The 17,896-nt window shown below is 43.0% G+C and overlaps 1 protein-coding gene across 3 annotated transcripts in view; it reads left to right on the forward strand.

Annotated features, from left to right (window-relative positions):
• The window catches only part of AKAP12 (A-kinase anchoring protein 12), a 96,560-nt gene that overhangs the window by 71,309 nt on the left and 7,355 nt on the right, over positions 1-17,896 (forward strand). The window contains exon 1 of one of the 3 annotated variants that reach the window (XM_055311078.1): positions 1,658-1,825. The exons of the other annotated variants lie outside the window; for them this stretch is intronic. Within the exon in view, the coding sequence (XP_055167053.1) occupies positions 1,801-1,825 (25 nt within the window). The 5' untranslated portion in view covers positions 1,658-1,800. Of the gene's footprint in view, positions 1-1,657; positions 1,826-17,896 lie in introns of those variants that run through there. 3 annotated transcript variants of the gene reach the window in all.

A 17,896-nucleotide genomic window follows, 5' to 3' on the forward strand; every position in this document is an offset into this window, starting at 1 on the left:
TTGCCTCCTTAACTTGGCTCAGTTTTGGTCTGACCCTGGTGCGTCGCGCCTCCTGGTGGCCAGAAGAAGCAACTAGGTGTGGGCCAGCATCCCCACACTCCTTTTTCTTGACTCTTCTCCACCCTTCTCTATACTGCTCCCTCTCCGCTCCATCCCAGGCCTCTCTGCCCTGCAAGCAGTAATGAATAAGGCCTGAGCCTCTCCATTTGAAGAGAAGAGCAGCAATGGTAAAACTTTCCTTTTGTGGCTGAGGGGAAGAGCCAGTGGTAATGGGGCAAGGCAGGCAAGGCATGGGGTGATGAACAGGGCAAGAATGAAAAGGAGAGGAAGCCAGGGGTCTTAATGGCCTTAACCCTCACAGAACATTGACATACAAGAGCGTGTCAAAGTTGTAAGACTTGTTCATCACTCGCTCATCTTGTATCTTTACATGGAACATTCTAAACCTCCAGGAAGAAGGAATTTGAGGATTTGGGGTTGCCTGGAATTTTTCATGAATGGTCCATGGAGGTTCTGACCGATTCTCATGCTGTGTGCTTAACTATTAGAGATACGATAGTGTCTATGTTTTGGAATATGGCATAGTTTGATTTAAAAATTTAGTTAGTGGGATCCCTGGGTGGCTCAGCGGTTTAGCGCCGCACGGCCTTCAGCAGCCCAGGGTGTGATCCTGGGGACCCGGGATCGGGTCCCACGTCAGGCTCCCTGCGTGGAGCCTGCTTCTCCCTCTGCCTGTGTCTCTGCCTCTCTCTCTGTGTGTGTGTGTCTCATGAATAAATAAATAAAATCTTAAAAAAATTTTTTTTTCAGTTAGCTTCTACCATTAAAAAAGAAAAAACAGGGGCACCTGGGTGGCTCAGTGGTTGAGTGTCTGCCTTTGGCTCAGGGCATGATCCTGGGGACCTTGGATCAAGTCCCGCATCGGGCTGCCTCTGGGGAGCCTGCTTCTCACTCTGCCTGTGTCTATAAATAAATAAAATCTTTAAAAAATAAAAAATAAAAAAGAAAAAAGAAAAAACAACCCTATTGCTCCTATTGGGCTTTTTACAAGGTGCCTTGATCGAGCGTTGGAGACGTAGAGTTTGCTTTGCAGCCCCCTTCTCGCAGACTGGAAGAGACGGGACAACTGACATCAGTTGCCAGCCCTCCGGTGCGTGCAGCTCGCGTGTGTCCAGCAGATGGGGAAATTACACGATACTGCAGGTGCGAAAAAGCAGACCGCGTTTTGCACCTCATCAGCCTTGACACAAGCAAGGATACAGAACGCGGTATTTAAAAAAAAAAAAAAACAAAAAAGGTATAGGAGAGTGTAGTCCTCTGTGCTTTAAGTCATGCTTTAAGTCATGCTACGAGCTGAGACACAAAAAGCAGGTCGGCGCCAGGAATGGAGAATCGGTTCAGATAAAATGCTGCTGACTCCGGGTTATTCGGCGCAACTTTTACGCCCTCCCCGGTGTCTGTGCGGAGCCTCGCTGACCGTGCACGGGGACCAGCTCCGGGGGGGGGGGGCGCCCCTTCTTTAAAGGGAAGCACGTGACCCTCTGGCGGGCCGAGGCCGGGGCGCAGGGGGCGGGCCGGGCCGGGCGGGGGCGGGGCGGGGGCGGGGGCGGGGCCGCCTATAATTAGCCGGCGAGGTGCGCCCCGCGTCCCTTCTGGCCGAGGCTCCGCAGGCGCCTCGAGTCCTCCCTCCCTCGTGGGCGCTTCCTCCTGCTCGCAGCAGGGCTGCACGGGGTGGGCGGGCGCCCCAGGAGGGCGAGGACCAGCTGTCGCTCTCATCTGGAGGGAGGCGCGCCAGGAAGTATGCTGGGGATCATCACTATCACAGGTAAGGCCCAGGCCAGGCCCCGGGGTTCTGCCTCCGCGGCAGGTGGAGCAACCGCCTCCTTCCCTCTAAGCTGCATTTGCCCGGAGAGCGTCGAGGTCCCTGGCCCAGCACGCTGATGGCCGTTCGTTTCTGTGTTTGCTGACTTTCCAGTGAGAGGAGCCCTCTCTGGGGCTCAGAAAGAACCCAGCGCTCCCCGAGTTTGCTTTTTGCCTAACGTGGGAATCTTCCTCACTGTACTTAGTGGGGAGACCTTGAGTGCAGTTGAGATACGTGTTAGACTGGGGTGAATTTGAAAGCCTAATCCCTGGTTGTAGTCCTGAAAAAGTAATAAATTCCTGTGTGTGGTTTTTTTTTTTTTTAATATTTTACTTATTCATGAGACACACACACACACAGAGAGGCAGAAGCAGGCTCCCTGCGGGGATCCACATGGGAGACTGGATCCCAGGACCTGGGATCTCGCCCTGAGCCAACTCAGGCGCCCCCCCCCTAAGTTCCTGTTTTTGAGAAATTGCGGTATTTGGCATTTTGACCTGCTTCTTAGAAAGTTCCAGTGAAGATGCACTTTGTGGTTTTTAGGAGACTAAAATGTTAGCTCTGGTTAAATGGTGGTTTTGATGAACACAGTATAAAGTTGATGGCTAGCAGGTCATAGCATTTAGGCACTAATAGTGAAAATGTATGTGTTTAAAGCATGCTTTCTAGAAATCTGGCTGTAAGTATGAATTATGATACTTAATCTGTACCTCTAGCAAATGAATCACATATATCAGATTTGTAGAAAACACTGACAGCTCTTCTCAGCTGGTATTTGATCGTTTATGCAGTTGTGCTGTAGCCTGACCCCTTAGGAACCCGCCTGCCTGTTTTTTCCTGTCTCCTTTCCCATTCAAGAATAAAATGCCTATTGGCTACTTTAGATTTCTAACACCAGCTCTATTCTATTTGACATCACTGCTCACCGGATCTACATATTTTCTTAAGAACACAGTGTAGAATTTCTAGACTCCACACTTTTCTCAATATCATGGCTTCTGCGAAGCCTGCTTCTTCTGTGGAATCTTAAATAAATGTGAAAGATGAGCAAAACTAAAAATATCTCTCATTTCCTATAGATTAGCTTTACTTTGGGATTTCCTTAGAATCCCTTTCTCAAGGTAATGCTGTAAGCCTTTCTACCATTTGTATTGCACTTATGTTTAAGGAGATAGCTAGAATCTATTATTAAATAGACTATACAAAATAAAATAAAACCAAAATGTTTCATTTCTTCCAGATCATTGCTTTTTCTCTGAATGAAACATAGACATGCCAAACCCTGAGAGAGGCTGCTTGAGAGTGTGGTTTGTGGGGTGTCACGGTTGGTGGTGGGCCTTCTATGATTATATCTTCTGGGTGCTTTTTGTGTATAGCATGATCCATATTATATTCACTGTTTGCTTTATCACATGCTGGATTTCTTATGGGAAAGGAAGGTGTTTCTTTTTCGAAGTAATTAAGAGGTTAACAAAATTGGGGTACTTGGGAGGGCTTTTAGATATTGATTCAAATAAGCCCAATGGGCTAACAAATGAACAGAAACAGTTTGAAGGACGGTCTCATTTTTAGGGCAACTCCAAGTAATTGCATCTGTTGCCTTCTGAGTTTCTCTTGTATTAAAATGTTGGTATGGAAGATGTGGCAAAATCTGGTACTTTTTCCTAGTAAAAAGATAGTGCACAGAAATTCTTACCTCCAAAAATTTAACAGCAAAAAAACATTTTGCAGTGGATGAAGGGAGTTTGAACTGTCGCCCCCCCCCCCCCCCCCCCCCCCCGTTAGTTATCCTGATAAGGAAGATTTACAGTGACTGGTCTTTAGTTAGTCAGAATCTTGCAAAGCAACAAAGGCTTTTAAAACTGGCGTTAAGTGTTAATTAAATATCAGATTACTCATCTAAATAACGTGAAAGGTAGTAATTCTAGTGCTCTTCAGTGCTACGTGGAATATGCATGGAATATTTCACAGTGAACAGGAAGAGATCAGACTCATAACATTTTTGTACTTAGGAAGGAGTTTCCCTTTCTGAAAGCAGGGAAAAACTGCCACGCACAGGACTGCTCCCACCCCCAACCCTCTATCAGTGAAATTAAGGGAGTAGAACTTGAACTATGAAATGATTGCATATTCACATACGTACTTGGTGTTTCTTGACATCTTACCATCACATCACATGAGCCTTACATAGCTTAAAAACTGGAAAATAGGCATATGGCTGGCTCAGTCAGAAGAGTGTGCAACTCCTGGTCTCCGGATCATGAGTTTGAGCCCCACGCTGGGTGTAGAGATTATTTAAATAATTTGAGGAAGAAAAAAAACCCTAGAGAATAAGTGATAAGATATGATGATGGGAGGTGTCTTCTCCCCTACCAGCCTATTAATGGTATGCCAGGAAAAAAAAATGCTTTTTTAATTTTGTAAGATACTTTGAAAATATCGTCCCTATTTTTTCTAATTTGCACACGTTGAGGCTAACTGGAGTATCATGAGGAATTAGGGCAGCATTATTCTTTGTCTCTAAAATAAACAGAAGGAAGAGTCCTCCAATGTTCATGCAAGTTCTGGATGATTTAAATGGCTTTCTCTATGCAAACCATTTACAAGATTAAAAAATATATATATCCTTCACATGGCTGCTTCTGTATACCAAGGAGGCAGGTTAGTTGTCTCAGGACTTATGAGACATTAAATGAGTAGTACCCTCACACCTGTTAGAGTAGTAACTACCACCGACTGAGTGCCCATTCTCATTTTTCTGTGTAATAATCCTGCACAAAGTGGGTATTTAACCCCCTTTTGAAGATGACAACTTCTACAGTTCAGAGTACCTTGTAAAGGATCTTTCTCTTTTTTTTTATTTTTTTTTAATTTTTATTTATTTATGATAGTCACAGAGAGAGAGAGAGAGAGAGAGGCAGAGACACAGGCAGAGGGAGAAGCAGGCTCCATGCACCGGGAGCCCGATGTGGGATTCCATCCTGGGTCTCCAGGATCGCGCCCTGGGCCAAAGGCAGGCGCCAAACCGCTGCGCCACCCAGGGATCCCAGGATCTCTTTCTCATCATGTAAAGGATATTAATATCGCTTTAGTGGTGCCCTTATCTTTGTATGCCTGCCTGGATGTCCAAGGGACCATTTAGCCTCATTACTGAGGCCAGGGCCAAGATGATCATCACCTGTACCCCTCTTGTAAATGAGGTTCTGCTTCTCTGAGTTTTAATCCCGGTTAAACATCTCTCCTAGGTTTTGTGGTTTATGAGCATGACAACATGGGGAGTTGGGTGTGTAGGATATAAGGGATAGATTTAGAATGCAGAGAATTTCTGGAAAAAATCCAGGACAATGCTGCAGATCGTAGGAGAAAGTTAACCAGATCCAGATGTTGGCCTCAAGCAGGCCTGATGTGCCTACAGAACAGAACACACTGGTTACACTAAACGTAAAAAATTAATGTTGCAGCTTTTGCGATATCGCACTTTTTCTCCGACAAAATGACTCCATTTGTGCCATGGGAATTTGAGAGGTAAGTTTCGACAAAAGCCTTAAAATTTTGGAATATATGGCAACATGTTTCTTAATTCTTTTCTTCTTTTAAACCTCTAAAGTAAAAGAAACAAGTTATATTCTTATGTCTTAATCTCTTAAGTATTTGGAAGAGTGAAAAAAGACCCTGTAGGCTTTGGACCTGCAACTGTTTATTACATCTGTGGAACTTGTGGGTGGGGTATCTTTGTGGAGCACAGCATCCATAGCCTCCTAAGAGGCCTTTCCCGTTGACATGCTGACCGGCTTCCCTTCCAAGCCTTCTTGCTGTCTTTGATGCCAGGCGAGAATGTAGAGTTTCTAGCCCAGTCACCACACCAGTGATTAAATGAGCACTGTCTTTGGACTTTACAGGAATTTGGGAAACTTGCTGGATTAATAGCCGTGTTCTTCATAGTAGGTAATTTGGATAGTTCAATTCCCCCATGGAGTGATACTTAACATGTTATGTCAGAAAGGCCTACTCTAAAACCAGTTGTTTCTGAGGAAGGACTTTCTGGGTGCCAGGAATGTACATCCCTGAATCAGTGTTGCTTAGATTATCAAGCCTTTTGATCTTCCTCATCCTATCCAATCTGACAAATCTAAAGCAGATAATACTAGAGGGAGCTAATGTGTTGGAAACTATTGGAGAGGAGGTTCTGAAGTCCTTTAAAAGTAAAATTATTAATGAAACATTTCTGAGTGTGATTGCAAATGGATTCTGCTGTGCAGAGTGTGGGTTAGGTGAACACTGGCCTGTCCTTCCTGGAAGATCTTATTCTCACCAGCCTACTGTTTCTCCTGCCAAACCGGGCCAGCAGGTTTGCTCACTGGGCTATGATCTTGAAATCATTCAGAACCATCATGCAGCCAGCACATAAAACCTGGAAAAAGGTGGCTGCTAACCACAAACTAGAATAGGGATGGGAATGAGGATGGTCTTTTCTAGACATTGCCCCCTTCAGGCAGCACTTGGGAAATGTATTGTGTACAGCTGGGCTGGGAAAGTGGGGGAGAAAGGAGTCCACAAAAAGGGCTGTAGCTCCGTTTGATCCACACTTGATCCAAAATGGGGTAAAGGATTTAGATCCTCACATGGTGCAAGTAAAGGAGAGGGAGGGAGCCAATTCAGGATGTGTGTGTCCCTTTTTTCCCCTTAGTATCTAGGTTGGGAGTCAAAAAGGAAAACTTAGATGCAATATGGCATTAAACTGTACAGAATTTGAAAAGGAACCTAAGCTTTATGGATTGGTAGATTTTTGAATTGTCTTCTGGTCCAGGTCTGGGAAATTTGCAAGGCCTCCCGCTTGACACATTTGAAAACTGTTCAATACTGCCCTCTTCTGTTCAAACATTTGCTCAGGGGTTTGGACGGTGACTTCTACACGTGAACATTCATTGCATAGTATGGTGGTGAAAAATTACACCAACAAATGATCTGCCAGTAGGAGGGCGTTAAAATGAATTATGTGGCCATTTTACCATAATCTTGAAAACTATTGAATAACTTAGAAGAAAACAATCTGTTTTTTTTTTTCAAACTGTATACAGCTTTATTAAAGATACTTTTCATAAACAATCATGGTATTTCAGGCAGGACATGGGCGGACGATGTTAACAGTATACAACAACTTTCAAACTCCCTTCTTCAATGGACTACCAAAATCAGAAAGCCACTATAAAACCCAATGAAGTCTTCATGTGATGCTCTGAACAGGGAAAGTTTAGAGTGAGGGTTGACAGTTCACATTTAGCATGTTGTTTAACAACTTTTCACAAGCCGACCCTGACTTTCAGGAAATGAAATGAAAATGGCAGAATTATCAATCTGAAGATCCACAAGCTAAAAAAAAGGAACTCTTTTGAGGGATGCCATCTCAGTGGTGACACTGTAAAGTCCAGATGGCCTGACATACTGGGAACCATTTCATGGGGTCAGGTTCCAACAGGTTTCTGGGTTTAAGGGAGTCAAGTCTATGTTGAAGGCAGAGAAGGAGAAGAGGACATTAAAAAATGAATTTTAGTTTTTCCACACCACCAAGGTGGCTCATGTGTGTCAACATCAAGGAATCTCTCCTCCTGGGAGCCAAGAGGAAGTTTCTCAAAACTAGAAGGCGAAGGTGTTTTTCCCTCTTGTTATCAATCTAGCTTCGGAGATATTCTATTAGTGACATATGTCCTTCCCCCAAAACAACAATGAAGTGTTCCGTGTGCTAACAACATAGCTTAAAAAGAAAGTAAAACAAAGTCCTGCATTTTTATAAAACTTGATAAAAAATAGTATTTCAAACTGTACAGTCACCAGAAGTACACAGTTATCAAAAATGCAGGGCAGCCCCGGTAGCGAAGCGGTTTAGGCCACCTGCAGGTCAGGGTGTGATCCTGGGGACCCAGGATCAAGTCCCACATCAGGCTCCTTGCATGGAGCCTGCTTCTCCCTCTGCCTGTGTCTCAGCCTCTCTCTCTCTGTGTGTCTCTCATGAATAAATAAATAAAATCTTTAAAAAAAAAATGCACACACTTCACTTGGCATCGCTAGCACCTTCAGCTTTCTGTGCCTGATCTGTTTTGGCATCTCCATTTTCCGCAGGGTTATTTCCATCCTTGCCAGCACCAGCTTTCCCCTTTTCCCTTTGGGAACCTTCTCTCCCTTCTTTGCAGGGGCCTTTTTAGCTTGGGCTCTGGCTTTGGAGGAGCAGGTTTAGCAGATAATCTTGCAGATCTCTGTGGCTCATCCTTCACCTTGGCTTTATCTCCTTTAGCATCCCCTTCAGCCTTTCTCTTGGGCATGGTGGTGACGGCAGCGGGACGTAAGCGCTGGACGCGGGGATGCGGCGGCACACTGGCTTTGGCCGGTCTGGGGGTCGTTCTCACCTCTTCTTCACACTGCTCCCACAATCTGTTATTAATAGTGATCCTCTCTGGACATTGTCTTTATGCATGTCATTCCCAATTTGCCAAATTTCAAAATCTGCGGTTTATATACATCAGTTTTGGAATTGGTAAAAAAAAAAAATAATTAAGTAGTCATGTTCTGAAGAAGACAATGAAGGGGAAAAAATTATAGTTTTTGTTTTATTTTACAGACAAACAACTGTTACTTCCTCCTAACAAGCCTTAGCAGGAAGAATGAAAGGTGACCTGCTTTAAGTGAGGATGCTAAGAACAGAAACCTCAGGAAATTTGCCCAAGGGCCCAGTGCTAGATGTGGTGCAGCTGAAACTTAAACAAAATCTGTCTCCAGAACTTCTGCTCTTTTATCTTCCCCTCTTCTGAATTCTCTTAGGGGTTTGGGAGAGAGTAGTTTTTCTGTCCCTTAATACATTGATAGAACTTACATTATGGTATACCAACCACTACCCTCTCCATTTTTTAAAAAAGATTTTCTTTATTTGTGAGAGTGAGAGGGTATGAGCCAGGGGGGTAGGGATAGAGGGAGAAGCAAATTCTCTATTGAGCAGGCAACACAATGCGGGACCCAATCCCAGGACCCTGGGATCATGATGTGAGCAGAAGGCAGACACCCAACTGAATGAGCCCCCCCCAGGTGCCCTATTCTTCTGAGTTTTTTTTTTAAATTGAAGTATAGTTAACTACAATGCTGTATTAGTTTCAGGTGTACAACATAGTACAGCTCTGTACATGAATCACTGCTCACCATGGTATTGTCACCATCTGTCACCATAGATTCCCTGTGATATACTTTTAATCTCCATGGTTATTTTATAACTGGAATTTTGTACCTCTTAATCACCTTTTTATCTATTTCACACATCCCTGCATAATTTTTAAAAACAATAACCTCAAACTTACAACAAGGTGCAAAAATTAAAAACAAAAGTGCAGAAAACATCCATATCCTTTATCTAGATTCATGTACTGTTAGCATTTTTACCTCATTTGCTTCATTATTTGATTTTTAATCTCTATGTTGGAAAAGGCAACAAAACCAAAAACCAGCATATAGGTTCCTGTTATGTTTTATATAGGCAGGAGATAAAAATTTGTCTGAACCTTTGAGGATGAGTAATCCACATAATTTGTTTCTGAATGCTCAAGTGTGTATTTCCTAAAAAGAGATATATTCTGTTTTATAACCAGAGTACAATTTTCAGTGTCCTATATTTATATCATTACAATAACTGTATATGATCTATCATCCTTATTCCAATTTTGTCAGCTAGTTTAACAATGTGCAGTTTAGCAATTCTTGCTTTGCATTGTCAGATCCATCCTTGTGTCAGGTATTATGTGTTATATTCCTTAGCTGCTTTTAATCTGGAACATTTCTATAGCCTTTGTCTTTTAAGACACTGACATGTTTGAAGCATATAGCCCTCCTCTCTCCATTCACACTGTATTCCTTTGTTTATTTGCTCCTTTTGGTTATGCATTCTTAGCCACGGATGTTGCTGTGTCCTTGTTCGAAGTATCACACACATTATGCATATGTCTCTAATGGAGGTTGATATTAAGATTTTGACAAATTTCTCCATATATAGGGTTTCCCTACCCTTACAACTATTAGGCATGTAAATATCCTACCCACTCGCTCTCACGTCCACCACTTAGCACCCATAGATTCTTGCCTTATCCAGTTTTTATCGTAACGGTTTTTAAATGATAGGTGAGGAGTGATCGTTTGACTCAATATCTGCCAGTGGGTGGATAGGATATAAATGTTCTTTCTTTTTTTTTTTTTTGTAGCTGACTATAACCACCAAAACTATTTTTTTACACTGAAATAGAATTTAAAGTGCTGTCTACATCAGACATAATAAGACACAATAGCTGTTTTTCCATCTAAGTATGGGAGTTGACATGTCTAAATACTTTTGTCATATATGGCTCTTACAGACTATAAAATGTTACAACTTACAGAAAATAAAAGAGTTTTCACCCTTTGAAAGTATATGGAATTAATTTTTCCTTTAAAAAGACAAACTTTGTTTTCCTATTTACTGCTCCCCCCGCCCCAGCCTTTGGCCCACCAGAGATGCCACACCCCCACTATATGACACTTGCCAAGTCATATGACCGTTTTTAAAAAATAGACTGTATAGTTAGAACAGTTGTGGTTCATGGCAAAAATGACTGGAGAGTACAGAGAGTTCCTATATCGTCCCCTACACATGCATCGCTTCTCCCACTATCAAATCTCACACAAAGTGGTACATTTGTTATAATCCATGAACTACACTGACGTATCATTATCACCTAAAGTCCATAGTTTATATTAGGGTTCACTCTTGGTGATGTACATTCTGTGGGTTTTGAACAAGTGATATAATAATCCTATGTATCCACCCTTATCATAGCGTATAGTTGCCCCATGAACAACATGGGGGTTAGGGGCCCAGTTGAAAGTCTAAATGTAAGTTTTGACTCCCCAAAACCTAACCTACTATTAGCCTGCTGTTGACTAGAAGGGCTACTGATACTATAGTTGATTAGTTACTGATTATAGTTGATTATATTTTGTATGATAGGTATATGATCTACTTTATTCTTAAGGTAAGCTAGGAAAAGAAATGCCTTTAAGAAAACCATATGAGAAAATACATTTACAGTATTATGCTTTACTTATTGAAGAAATCCATGTATGAATGGACCTGCATGGTTCAAACCCATGTTTGAGGGTTAGTTTATAGTTTCACTGTCACAGTATCCTCCATGCTCTGCTTATTCATCCTTCTGTCTCCACAATCCTTGGCAATACAGATTCTAAAAAATTGTCTCTGTAGTTTTGGTTTTCCAGAATGGCATACGGTTAGAATCATACCGTACGTAACCTCTTCAGATTGGCTTCTTTTACTCAGTGATATGCATTTAAGGTTCTTCCTCTCTTTTCATGGCTTTGCCAGCTCATTTCTTTTTACCACTGGATGTGGATATTTTCTGAGGTTTATTCATTCATCCATTCGCATAATGAACATCTTGGTTGCTCCCAGGTGTGTTCAATCATGAATAAACCTACAAACGTCCATATGCAGGTTTTTGTGTGGACATGTATGTGTTCAGCTCATTTGGGTTAGGTACCAAGGAGCAGGGTGGCAGTTTAGCTTTGCCGACAACATGCCAAACTGTCTTCCAAAGTGCAGTAACCACATAATCATTTTTGAAGTCCAGATCTTCCTTCAAGCCCAAAGGCACTGTGATTCCAGATAAACTCCGTCATGGGAACGTGCACGAGGTCCACAGTTCTTGTTCCTAAACTCAAGAATTTAAAGTCCGTACAACCACGCAAACCCCTCGCTGTGCACAGGATCCCGCTGTCTCTTCATTCACCGCTGTGCACTGCGATTTAGGAGTCCGCCACCTACTAGCACATGCAGATCAGAGAGGCAGCCCAGGAATGCATCAGTTGTTGTTGTTGTTGTTTTTAAGATTTTAGCCATCCATTCATGAGACACACACACACAGAGAGAGAGAGAGAGAGAGAGAGAGGCAGAGACACAGGCAGAGGGAGAAGCAGGCTCCATGCAGGGAGCCCGACTCGATCCCGGGTCTCCAGGATCAGGCCCTGGGCCGAAGGCAGGCGCTAAACCGCCGCGTCCCCCGGGCTGCCCCGTGACCCTCAGTATTGATGTGTTTAGCCGTTTGGCTGTCATTTAGCCATGTCGGGTTTCAGCCTCGAGCGTGCTGGAGTTTGAAGGGATCCCACTGTGATGATGCACCTCGCAGCCTTGCGAGGCCAGAGCTCTGGGCCGCCAGGGCCACGAGGAGGCTGCGCCCTCTGTGACGCGCGCGGTGGCCCCCAGGGGGCGCCCTCGGCGTCAGCGGCCCAGGGGCCGTCCCGCGATGGGGCAGGCGGGAGAAGCAGCCTGGGCCTCCCCGGCCCCGGTGGCGCCGCCCTGCCGCCTGGCGGCGCGCGATGCCCTGGTGGAGTGACCTTTGCTGTGAGTAGCGCGCCCCCCAGCGGCCGTTCGCCCGGGCCCGCGGCGGGGCGGGGGCTGCGGCTGCGGAGGCCCCGAGCGCAGCCCCCGAGCGCAGCGCCCACCACCGCAGCCCAGGCTCCCCGGACTGCTTAGGTCAAGAGAGACTGCGGACTAGGGATCCAGTTTTCCATGATCCTATGGCCCTTTTGTTTTTGTTTATTCATGGGAGACCCCAGAGAAAGAGGGGGACAGAGACACAGGCAGGGGGAGCCGCAGGCTGCCTGCGGGGAGCAGGACGCGGGACTCGATCCCGGGACCCCGGGGTCACGCCCTGGGCCGAAGGCGGACGCTGGACCGTGGAGCTCCCCGGGGTGGGGGGGGGGCGCCTGTGCCCCCCCTGGAAGTGCCCCAGTACCAACCTGTAGGAAGAGACCGGGTCTATATGGCAGCTCTCAGGGCTCTTTGGTGCTAGTTGGCAGCCGTTCGTCCTTGTCTCTCTAGTGGTGACTGAACACTCCAGTCACCCCCAAATCGAAGGAAAAAAGGGTCTCAGGTGGAAACAGATTTGGGAGGAGGAAAGGCTGGGTGTGTGATGTGACCCCTGTTTTCTCCCACTATGTTAGCAAAAGCGTCTCTGCATTTTTCCAGTGACTTTTAGAAAGGTTCGTTAATGAGCATTTGTTTTGCTCTCACGTTTGCTGGCAGGAAATTTAATTTATATTTGTGTTTTTAGTACAACTGTGCTGGGATGGAGTTTATTGTTGTGGTTTGACTTTTTTTTTTCTGTAGTGTTTTCAGTGGTATTGAAAACACTGTATTCAGTGGTATTTCAGTGGTGTACATTTAAAAATAGACACATTTTTAAAATCCCATCTCTTTTGTTAGGTTAAAAGGGTTTGGGGCAAGTTTTTTTTCCTGAGTGTGCTTTTATAGTTGGGGAGATGATTATTATTATTATTAAAGATGAGAGACACAGACAGAGGCAGAGACGGAGGGAGATGCAGGCTCCCCGTGGGGAGCTCCATGCAGGGCCCGACCCCAGGATCACTGCATGAGCCAAAAGCCATGCTCAGCCACTGAGCCACCCAGGTGCCCCTAATGGGGGAAATTAAAATATATCTTAAATTATTAGAGAGAGAGAGAGAGAGAGAGAGAGAGAGAGCATGGGGGAGGAAATGAGAATCTCAAGCAGGCTCTGTGAGCCAGGAGCCTGACACGGGGCTCAATCCCACGACCCTGAGATCATGACCTGAGTGGAAACCAAGAGTCTGTGCTCAACGGAGCCACCCAAGTGCCCCTTAATTGGGGAAGTTTGTACAAAGTAGTTCATGTCATGGAAATGGAATTAATTTAAAGCAATCTTTAACTTTTAATGTAAGGTTTATAATAACAAATGGAAATTTATAGCATTTTCTCTTACCTCAGAAGGTTATACATGGTGCAAAAAAAAAAAAAATAAATAAATGGGGAGAGAATATTTCCAGAAGATTTGCAGAATATCCATCTTCTAACTTGAAGGAGGGGGTGGGATACTCTAGGGGCATCTAATAACATGTCTAGACAGTCTGAATTTTTCTCTCTTGAAATATTTGCCACGGTGTGGGTGCTGATTATTTCTTTATTGTTTATGAAAGTTTAAAGTTGGTCATGTGTATTCCTGTGATTTTTTTTTTAAAGGAGACTTTGTTAGGAAGTGTACTTTAGATGAAAATTATTATGCCATTTTTCAGTTGTGGGACCTGAGCCTTAAAGAGCACATATTATTTACCAGTGGTCATTAACTGGAAATGCTGGTATTTGAAACCACGTCTGTCTGATTCTAGAGCCTGTACTCTTTTCTTATAAGAATGAATTTATTTATTTATTTATTTATTTATTTATTTATTTATTTATTTATTTATAACTGAGAGAGAAAGAGGGAGGGAGAGAAAGCCACGTGCAAGCACCAGCAGAGGGAGTGGCAGGCAGAGGGAGAGGGAAAAGCAGACTCCTCGGTGAACAGGGAGCCGGATGCTGGCCTCCATCCCAGGACCCTGGGATCATGACCTGTGCTGAAGGCAGATGCTTAACTGACTGAGCCACCCAGGCGCCCTTAAATTTGTTATTTATTTAATGCTATCTTAGATGCTGACATCTGTTAAAATCAATGAAAATTGGCTGCTTTCCAAAGTTTTTACAGAGAAAGGTAGAGACAACTATGTCACTGATGTCACCAAAGGCTCTATCTACACTGTGGCATGTGATTAGTGATAGAATGCTTCCGCAGTGTCTCTTCCTGACTGTCTGCAGAAAACCCAACAGATACTATGATGGAAATTTGTAGAACATAGATTTGTAATATTTCACGTAAAAAACGAGACTGTTTTCATGAGGAAGTAAGATTCTATAACCTGAATAAACATAGGAATTTGGGGGAGCATGTTGAATATTATTTCCAAATATATCTGTAATTCATATATTTATGGATACATTCTAGGTATCGGTATGGATACTACTTATAATTAGGTTTCATTTTACACTGTGGGTATTAAGTATAATTTTATTAAGACCTTTTCTGGGTCTATTTTAATTGACCTTTTTTGTTTATTAGAGAAGTCAGTACATACCCTATAGAGAAAGGAAGAAAATTCATAGAAGCAAAACTAAACTATATCACAGGGCGTCTGAGGCTCAGTTGGTTGGGCATCTAACTCCTGATTTCAGTTCAGGTCGTGGTCTTGAGGTTGTGGGATCGAGCCCTGCTTTGGGCTCTATACTGTGTAGGGAGTCTGCTTGAGGTTCATTCTGTTTCCCTCTCCCTCTGCCCCTCCTCCTGCTCATGTGCTCTCTTTCTCAAATAAACAATCTTCTAAAAATATAAAAATAAAATAAAACATATCACATATCCATCCCCCAGAGATCAGGTGAGGTTGGGATGTGTGTGTAGGGAAGTTAAACCAAAATGAAATCATAGTATATATACTATTTTGGTAATCTTTTTTCTTTTAGTCAGATTTCAGCTCTTTCCTTTCAGCAAAAGTTCATTTCTCTAATCCCAAATCATACATTTTCCCAAGGCAAGCCAAACATGTCTTTTGGCTAGTTTGCCCTAACTATCCGATTTAGGACCATGACCATCAGGTCTTATTATGCTTCTTAAATGTATTAATCTAGCACAGTGTCCTCCTCCCTTTATTAAATCACATTGACTTACTTTTTAAACAACCTCAATGATTTTTTAAATTTCAAAACTATAGACAAATACACAGCATATACACTTGACCTAATTCACCAGTTATTGATACTCAGCACATTCTCTCCTGCCCACCCCTACCCACATTCTCTCTCCTTAAACTATTTTAAAGTTATTTGGAGAAAATCTACTTGTGTTTTTGATTTTTGTCCTTTGTGACATTGACATATCAGGCCAAGCTAGTTGTCATACAGAAAATCCTTCATTGATTTATCTTATTGTTTCCTCACAGTTAGATTCTGTTAAACATTTTTGGCAAGAATACTAGAAGTGATTTATTGGCTTTTTCAGGGCCTCACATCAGAAAGCATGATGACAATTCTGTTCCATTATTGGGGAGCTAAGTTTTAGGCACTACCTGCCTGATTGCTCTGCTGTAAAGGAAATTTTTCCTTTTGCTCGTGTGTCAATACACTAAACTATAGGTTTCCTGACAACCTTTGACTCAGTGGTGTTAGCATTGCTTGATTTTTGACTGCCTCAAGTTACAAGGTATTGGTAAAGAACAGTTTTCTCAATCTGATTACAAACAACCAACTAGGATTTTTCAAATAAGATGACCACTTAAGCTATCATAAATCAGAGTTACCTTGCTCTGCGTTCAAATCTTTTTTTTTTTTTTTTTGCTTTCAATTCTGTAAAAACTTCTCCCCTAACTCCTGTCTTTTTTTTTTATTATTATTTATTTATGATAGTCATACAGAGAGAGAGAGAGGCAGAGACACAGGCAGAGGGAGAAGCAGGCTCCATGCACCAGGAGCCCGACATGGGACTCCATCCCGGGTCTCCAGGATCGCGCCCTGGGCCAAAGGCAGGCGCCAAACCGCTGCACCACCCAGGGATCCCACTCCTGTCTTTTTTTGTTTGTTTCTGAATGGCTGATTTTTAATGGAGATAGAACTAGTTCAAAATTTATCCAATCACACCCACATTCAAAAGAGTAAAACTTCTTGTAACCACACTTGCCATGAAACAGTGTTGCCTATTATTTTATATTTAATACAATGAGAAATGATTTTTTACTTTTCCAAGCAATTGAAAGTCTGGTTCCAATGATCCTACTGATGAACTGAGCTAAACATGGCTTTCTCCTCCCTAAATAACTATAAGAGAAAATCCACTTGTGTTATTTCATGTAAGTGGATCATACTTGATGAATGACACAAATACATCCATAAAGACAATAATGCTCCACATTTTTCAAGGCTGAACAGCTGTTTACCATGGTCTAGGAAGAGCCTGTGTAATCAGCTGTAAAAGAAACATTTTTGTAAACTCTTGTCCCTAATAAATGATGTGTGAATCTCAATGCAGTCTGAATTTTGAAATTTTAAAGAAAATGACTAGATCAAGGTGGAAATTCTATCTAAATTTATTGATTGGCATTTTTTCATAAAGAATTATTCCCTGTTCCCTATTTATTTTTTGGTATCACTCTTGATTCATGGATGATTCTTCTTCTTCTTCTTCCTTTTCTTCTTCTTCTTCTTCTTCTTCTTCTTCTTCTTCCTTTTCTTCTTCTTCTTCTTCTTCTTCTTCTTCTTCTTCTTCTTCTTCCTTTTCTTCTTCTTCTTCTTCTTCTTCTTCTTTTTTTTTGAGATATTTTATTTATTTATTCATGAGAGACAGAGACATAGGCAGAGGGAGAGGTAGGCTCCCTATGGGGAGCCCGATGTGGGACTCAATCCCAGGACTCCAGGATCACACCCTGAGCCAAAGGCAGACACTCAACCATTGAGCCACCCAGGTGCCATGTGCCGTGTCGTCCATTGCCCCCCCCCCAATCATGGATTCTTTTTTTTTTATTTTTTTTAATTTTTATTTATTTATGATAGTCACACACAGAGAGAGAGAGAGAGGCAGAGACACAGGCAGAGGGAGAAGCAGGCTCCCTGCACCGGGAGCCCGACGTGGGATTTGATCCCGGGTCTCCAGGATCGCGCTCTGGGCCAAAGGCAGGCGCCAAACTGCTGCGCCACCCAGGGATCCCGGATTCTTTTTTTCATTCAGTGTTGTATAAGCCCCATCATTGTCATTATTCTTTCTTATGTTTCAGTGTTTGTCCAGCAGAAACCCCTCAATCTGACTCCTGTGTTCCTCTGAAATACGCCTCTCAGCTTTTGAGCACTGCCTTTCTTTTTTCTTTTTTAATTTTTTGAGTGCAGTTGACATAGATCGTTACATTAGTTTCAGGTGTGCAACATAATAACTCTTCAAGTTTCTGTGTCATGCTATTGAGTATCTCCTTTCTGTCATAATAAGTTGTTCCTTGTATTTTCCCTGACCCATTCCATAATTTCCCTATGGGGCTCCGGTCCGTTTTTTGGGACTCGTTAAAAAGACCAGCTAGTTGTCACGTAGAATGCCTCTCTTTTAGATTGGTCTAGATTCTTTCGTT

This window comes from Nyctereutes procyonoides, unplaced genomic scaffold, assembly GCF_905146905.1.
Source record: "Nyctereutes procyonoides isolate TBG_1078 unplaced genomic scaffold, NYPRO_anot_genome, whole genome shotgun sequence".
In the NCBI taxonomy this organism is placed as follows: Eukaryota; Metazoa; Chordata; class Mammalia; order Carnivora; family Canidae; genus Nyctereutes; species Nyctereutes procyonoides.